The sequence below is a fragment of the Meles meles genome, chromosome 10 (genome assembly GCF_922984935.1).
Source record: "Meles meles chromosome 10, mMelMel3.1 paternal haplotype, whole genome shotgun sequence".
In the NCBI taxonomy this organism is placed as follows: domain Eukaryota; kingdom Metazoa; phylum Chordata; class Mammalia; order Carnivora; family Mustelidae; genus Meles; species Meles meles.
The window spans coordinates 35,855,001-35,862,500 of NC_060075.1; the positions used below are offsets into that span (position 1 = coordinate 35,855,001).

At 32.9% G+C, this 7,500-nt stretch overlaps 1 protein-coding gene across 9 annotated transcripts in view; it reads right to left on the reverse strand.

Annotated features, from left to right (window-relative positions):
- Window positions 1–7,500, reverse strand: part of FOXP2 (forkhead box P2) — a 572,651-nt gene that overhangs the window by 261,858 nt on the left and 303,293 nt on the right. For 7 of the 9 annotated variants that reach the window (XM_046021111.1, XM_046021110.1, XM_046021114.1 and 4 more), the window contains one exon: window positions 1,375–1,552. In XM_046021111.1, the coding sequence (XP_045877067.1) occupies window positions 1,375–1,542 (168 nt within the window). In that variant the 5' untranslated portion in view covers window positions 1,543–1,552. Of the gene's footprint in view, window positions 1–1,374; window positions 1,553–7,500 lie in introns of those variants that run through there. The other 2 variants (XM_046021116.1, XM_046021115.1) reach the window with 1 other exon arrangement.

The following is a 7,500-nucleotide window of genomic DNA, read 5'->3' on the forward strand; positions in this document are numbered from 1 at the left end:
TAAAATAGGCTAATCCTGGGACTTGGGTAGACATTTAATTCTTACGATGGTTAAAAAATATTTTAAAACAAGATAAAAATGATCTTCCTAATGATTACTATCTGTAAAAAGACATATAACTCCAACAAAATACAGAACCTATTCAAAGTGTTATGTCTAGCTCTTTTAAAAGACTGTTCTTGAAAACAATGCCTAAAGGTTAAAACATTATTCAGTTCATATACTCTAAGATAACTCTGTAAATACTGTTGTTATTTGAAATAACAATTCTATTAAATTTGACTGCCATGTGGGCATTTGCTTTAACTTTCGAGATGCATTCTGTCTCACACATTAACTTAAAACTGTGAACGATGTATCACTTAATTTGAAACATTTTTCAGTAATAATCATTATATTTTCACTTTAATGATTGTTTAAACATTTGGTCTGAATGGAATCCAGAATTTTCAAGAAATCACTTTTATTTTAAGGCAAATCACACATAATCTTGTTGTCAAAACAGGTATATCCATTCTGACCTAACGTAAGTATGTGCTTTGATAGCTTTCTGTTTTCTGTCCCTATTTCCACAGACCTGAATCAGTGAAGAATGGAGTGGCTATTCTTCCGTTGAAAAGAATATGTCATTGACAAACAAAATTGGGAAAAATGAACCGATCACAGAAAAAGAATAATGGGCTACTTAAAAGTGTACCTTTACTGGGCAGTTGTTGACTTCTCTAGATGAGAACGGCATTTTATGAGCCACTAGCAAAAAAACCCAAAAAACAAAAAACACAAAAAGTGCCCTTTAACGTGATCAAAAGATGTATATTCAAAACATCATGGAATGAGTTTTCAAGAAAAGCAACATAAACGATCACAGTGTTTAGACGGTTCACAATCTCTCAGCACATTTCAACTAACTAACAGCTAATATTTGCAGCTATCACAGGCAAGCATCTGTGTTATGAAAAGTCCTTGTGGTCCATTTCACCTTAGCTTAGACTTGGAAGAAATTCATTGTATAAGCAAGTATCAAGTAATGTGGCCCTCTGGTGGAAAACGAAGTATCACGTTCTGCAGCACAATGTTCGACAGTAAACTAGAAGCTATCCAGTATTTGTTACAAAGCTTTACAGATCCTCCCGAAAATCACCCTGTGAACTTAATTAATAGCTTGACACCTGAAGGGCACTCTGGCGCCGGCATGACGTAACAAAGATGAAAAACCCCATCTTGCCTGAGACTTCGCTCAGGTTCCAAATAACAACAAATTCTCAGCATCCCTCCGCTGCACACAACATGCTCTATTTGCTACGAATACATCTCTCACCCTGAAGCAAACAGGCTGATGGGGCTTAAGGAATCACCGAAGAAAACAAAACTTACCTGCTGTTGTTGCAGGTGCAGCAGTTCTACCGGGCTAACATCTGAGCTGGTGTCACCACTTGATCTTCCATCTCTGCTGCCAGCATCTAATTGGCTGCTTAGAGCGCTCATTCCATTTTGATTCATTGAACTGTTGCTTATTGTCTCTGTCGCAGATTCCTGCATCATGACTTAATACCTAAAAGTGATTAAGAAGTATCAATTAACACACGTTACACCTTCACACTTCCATTATCAAGATGTCTCTCTCTGCCAATTACAGAGACAGCATCTTTAGAAGGGGGGAAAAACCCGCCTTGAGCAGTCATTTACCAAGAAAAGCAATACAAATTCAGCTTTCGTCCAGATACTAATCACTGGAATTATGGTTTCTATAAGCAATTTTTGTGTGGTTACATTTAACAGCCAAAGTAACATACCATGCATAGAGCATGGTCAATAGCATTTATGAACGACCACATTTTAAAGTCTACCTATAAAACCAGCTTAAATGAAGGCACGATTGCACACTCTGTTCTATGTTTCCTATTATCTACCTTTGACAACCATGGGTGACTATACAGCCTTATTTTAAATATTCACTATCTTGATTCTGTCAGAATTTTACAGCACATCTTATGCAAGGCTGTTGTTTAATGATGCACAGCTAATCATACAAAATTAAAATTTTGTAAGGGTGTTACAAATCATATGGTATCAACCAATAATAAATAGTATAATGGGTTTCTTTTTTTTTTTGTGACTAAATAAAATTTTGCCTTGGAGGCATTTTAAGAAAAAGCTCCTGCTGCAAACACGTCAGATATTGCCTATTTTTTTAATCAAACAGCTCATATTCATTTATTTTTCTGACATTTAAAACATTTAATACTGTCCTTCCTGGGAAGTAATTAAGCTTATGCATGAGCAGCAATCAAACTGTTCACTTGAAGATGACTTAAAACTCAATTTTAACATAGGCAAATAAATGAAAGTATATATAAAATTAATTTTCCAGGCATGTATTAGATATGAAAGCTGGAAATAAAATCTATCAAGAATATCACTAATGATTGTGCTAAAAACAGCATAAATTATGCATATTACCTTCTCTACAGTAATAAATGTTTTATCATTTTCACTGCATAAATATACTGTACTTTCAGGATAGCAATGAGATGCCCTGCCAAGATCAGTGGAAATCCTTGCAGTAAATAAAGAACCAATGTGCTCTTACAAACCAGAATTTCACAGTACATCTTGAATCTGTGGTTTAGAAGGATCAGTTTTGGCTCTCAGAGATAGCTGAATCCTATCCTATAACCTAACAGCTGCACTTCTCTGTTTTACTTCTACGGACAGGATTTCAGAAACAACCTGGCTGTGCTGTGACTTTAATAGTAATGCTAGACAGACAGGGGACTTAGCCTAAAGTAAAGAAGGACGTTAAACTTATCACTCAATCTAATTTTTTGTAACTAGGCGATTTCACTGTTTTAAGCTTGGTCGTATTTTAAGACTTTTGTCCATTAAACAATTTTAATGCACTTATTACAGAGCAAATGTAAGCTTAATGTCTTTTCGTGGCATGGAGAAACCCTCCTCCCCAGATTCTTACAAAATATGATTATGGACACACACACACACACACACACACACACACACACACATAGACACACACACACACACACAGATACACACACACAAACACAGATACATTTCCAATAGAGTTTTTTTGCATACTAATATTATAGTTATTAAAAATTTATGGCTATAATTTAATCGCTTTAACAGGTATTTTCATCAAAGCCTAAATTATTAGATTATTTCTAGGACTCTAAAAAGTCAATTAAAAAAAGAAAGACCTGCTGATTTCTAAAAAACCACCAGTAGCTGGGCTAGCAAAGCAAGTTAGTATAACAAAAACTATATATACAACTTAAAGCTGTTCTGATAAAAAAAGAAAAATAACAACAACAACAAATCTCTCATAATCACAAAGGAAACAACTGCTATGACTACAGTAAACAACTTTTGAACCACATGTGCTAATGAATAAATAGGTTTTGTTAAATAACCTTATTGAACATTAACAAAGAAAAATCATACAAATGAAAACTGATACACAGTGATGGATTTTATAGGGAAAAAAAACAAAGCTAATACTCTTTTCTTTCTGAGATTAGGCAGCTAATAAGTATTCAAATTAGGCATAAATTTTACATGCACAATGTTTAAAATATTCAGAGAAAAGGTCTGATTGCCTTTACTACTTATATGAAAATTATAATTTGGGCCCTCTGCAACTGTAGAAACAGATAGATATAACTTCTATATACTGCATTCAAATTTTACTTTTGACAATAGATCTTGAGTATATGTATATGTTTTTACTTCATCATCCAAATTTATTTGAAAGATTTATCTCTGGGTGGAGTTTGCAACACAAAGAATACAAATTTTAAAAAAACTGTATTTTAAGTATAGCAGACAAACGCAGTATTTAATATTAACCTTTGTGTAGTTAATGTCAGAACTAATTGGATGAATTAAAGAATTCTGCATATATTATTGTATTGTAATCAAGGCCACCAAATAATTAAGAATTATCAACAAGCAGAGTCATGGGTCTAAATCTTTATTACAATTATAAAGAAAGACCCACATAATTTCCAATTCCTATTATCCAGAGGATTTTATTATACCTTGTGGAATTTTTGACTTTATAAAACCCTAGAGTATAAACTGTGATTCACATTTTTGGTTCAATCATCTAAGAGGTAGTAAAATCACGCTTAAGAAAAAACAATAACAGTGACAGCACTTTTTTCTCTACAGAACAAAAGCATCTGACCCAACATTAATAGGCAAAAAGAAGGGCAATTGTGTAATCAGAGGATTCTAATGTACATATCACCTAAAGAAGACAGCTGGGAGCATGTCCACTATAAAGGAGATCTGTCTTCAAGGATAATGAAGATGCTTTCCAGGATTCACTGAGTTTCTCCTAGTGATATCTCCACACCTATTTCCTACTAGAGAAATTATGTCAGGCACAATGTGAGGTGCTGTTTATCTTTTAAAGTATATTTTAAATAATTACAAATTCAGCATATTCTTTCAAAGTGGATGTACTTATGATCCCAAACACATCAAACTAAATTATTCATTCTTCTCAATCCTACCACAAACACTTTACAAAAATCAGTGAAAATAAATTCCGGATCATTAAAGGGAAAGGTGAAATTGGGAGTCGCTGTCTTAATGTTTGTCTGAACTGTTAGTTAAACCTTTAAATCTTTCATCATACACAACTTTTCAGCCACATCAGAAAATAACTCTTCAGATCTTGCCCTCCAATGATACAATTCTACTTTTCTCCCTTGCATTAAGTTTTCCTTTCTTTCCTTTTTCTTTCTTCTTCTTCTTTTTTTTTTTTTTTTAAGCAAGTCACTGTACAGATACTTATTCTCTACACCACTTCCCTTTTGAAACATTAAACCGACACTGGAACTGACTGCACAAGATTGCATTTTCTCTTCCTAAACAACTTGAATTGAAAGGTTACTTAGTGTAACAATATTTACTTGCAGAATTGTGTTGTTACCAAGGGTATAATGGATGGTGGCTATGCAGGTTTACGCAAGAATGAGTGAAGCATGAGGCATTAGCCATGTGTTTGACATGTTTCAAATTGCTATAATCCAGCATTAAACACACCCAGCAATTCATGCCATTTCTTGCAGCCATAATCTTGAATAAAGCGTGCACAACCACTTATTATATAAATTAGTATATGACTCCCTGTTATAGTCACAACAGTGCTTTTGTGTTTATTTTGCATCAAGATGTAGTCTTTTATTTGTACAAATAGCAGGATATAAAGACATAGCTCAATTAGACCTCCTTACTTTATGATAGGGTAGTACTGAATGCTAGACTTGTTGGTTTTATTTTTTCCTTTTAGAGTTATAGGTTCCATTGGTATAAAACTGTACCATGTGAGATAGACATTTGCCAGAGCGATAACAGAAACCTGCATATATCCTATTCGTATTCACTACGATGTTCAAAAGTTTGATACTTGACCTGGGCCAGTACAGTTAACTGTGTTAACCACCACCAGGGACACTATTGGTCCTTGGTGCTTCCCCAACTTCTTTTCTCTCAGGTTCTCTCTCTCTCACTCATCTTTCCTCTTTTCTATCCTTCTTCTCTTCCATCCTGTACCCCCTGTGTGTGTATGTATGTGTGTAAATAGATAGATAGATGTGGATACATTGATCAATCAAACTAGGTATGTTGAGGATGGTAAGAAGGGAAAAATAACCTCTACCACCCCCACGATCCCCCATCCACATATGTGGATGCTCCGTCTTACAATCCTGGTGCCTTAGTAGTAAATCTTTTTTTTTTTTTTTTTTTGGTCATCTTACCATTTAATTAAAGCAAATTGGATGGAGAAAATGACTTCCTGAGAGACTGAGAATAAATAATAGTCTATATAAAAAGTTTTAACTGTTTTATGTGAACTTTTCTTAAAATTATTTATAGTGACATCAAAGAACATTTCATGTCCAGTATTTTCCAGTGTCGAATTTATCAACCAAATGTGTACACTAAATCCAAAAGATTTTGAATATGACAAAGAAAGAAAAGAATGAAATCAAAGTTATGTATTCTTAAATAACTAATCAATTTTAAATTATCAATATTAAATATTAAATATTCCTATGCAAATTCACACAAGAAACTGTTCAGTATGAGGAAAACCTACACAGGCAACAAGAAACCATATACATTTACCTCAAAATATCAGTTAAATTCTTATTTTGAAAACTTGACTGAATTACAAAACTTTTGAAAGAAACTAGCATTTAAATAATGATAACTTTTGTGCTCTAGTGGAATTAATTCATCATGGACACCATGCACCGTGCATTTGAAATCTAGTACGGCTTTGCTAAAAGTCTTTAATGCTAAGATTGCCTAATAAATCAAAATGCCAAATATGAAGGACATAGTTGAATGTGTAAGAACAAAAATTGAACAAGCGCATGGATACTTTTAATTTTAAACAACTGAAACAGAATGTCTTTTAAAACATGATTTGGGAAAGGATATCTGCTGTTACAGCAAGTGATACGATCTTTATTATAACAAGTGATATGGTCGTAAGTAAATGAAAATTAAGTTGTTTACAAAGTATCCGCCACTGCTCTTCACTTGTTTAAACAAAATGCCTAAAACGCTATTCACAAATTAAGGTTACCTTCCTGGGAAAAAAAACTCAACACTTTTAATTAGTAAAAATTCAAATTTTCATTCAAAAAGGTTAATATGTCAAACATCCCAAGTTGTAGAGACATTTCAACATGGTGATTTTTAAAAATAATGGTCATGACTACCTTTAGCAAGCAGTACTGTTAGATCTCCAACAATGACAAACATCTAGGAAACATAGGAGTAGACCAAATGAAAATCTTATCTTTCATTTCAACCAGCTATTAATTAATTTAACAACTCAGTATGCTATGTTTTACTCCAGGATTAAAATTAACCTAAGTTTTAAAACACAAGTAACAAGACACAAAAATTTCATTATGGATATAGTATAAAATACTAAAATTATTTAATCTCTATGCTATTTCATTTAAATATAGTACAACAGCAAATCTGAAAGAATGGTAGCTATATAGATGTATTTTACTGCAATATTAGGATTCTGCATCTTAGAACTCAATGATCCCCATTCACAAGCATGATTGGAAAGGAAATGATATTACTGATAATTCTGATGAACTAATTGTTCCCACATATATTTCAAAATTGTATCTGCACATTAATCTTTATATCCAAAGTCTTGTTTTAGCCTCATACATTTATATAATTTCCATACTGAGCATCTATTTCTCAAACAGGTGAAAAGGTATACCAAGTTTTAGTTTTCAAGGTACATATAAATGGTTTGTCTTCCTTTTAAATGCACAAATTTTAATGCTAGTTTAACTCATTAGATTTTTTAATGTTTTAATGTTTAGTCCTTTATAACATTAATGTTTATTTATTTTTAAAACCAGGGAAGAAGGAAGCTTAGGGAAAGTTTATTTCATTCTGTTACTCTATAACCTCTGACAAAGTGAGTTG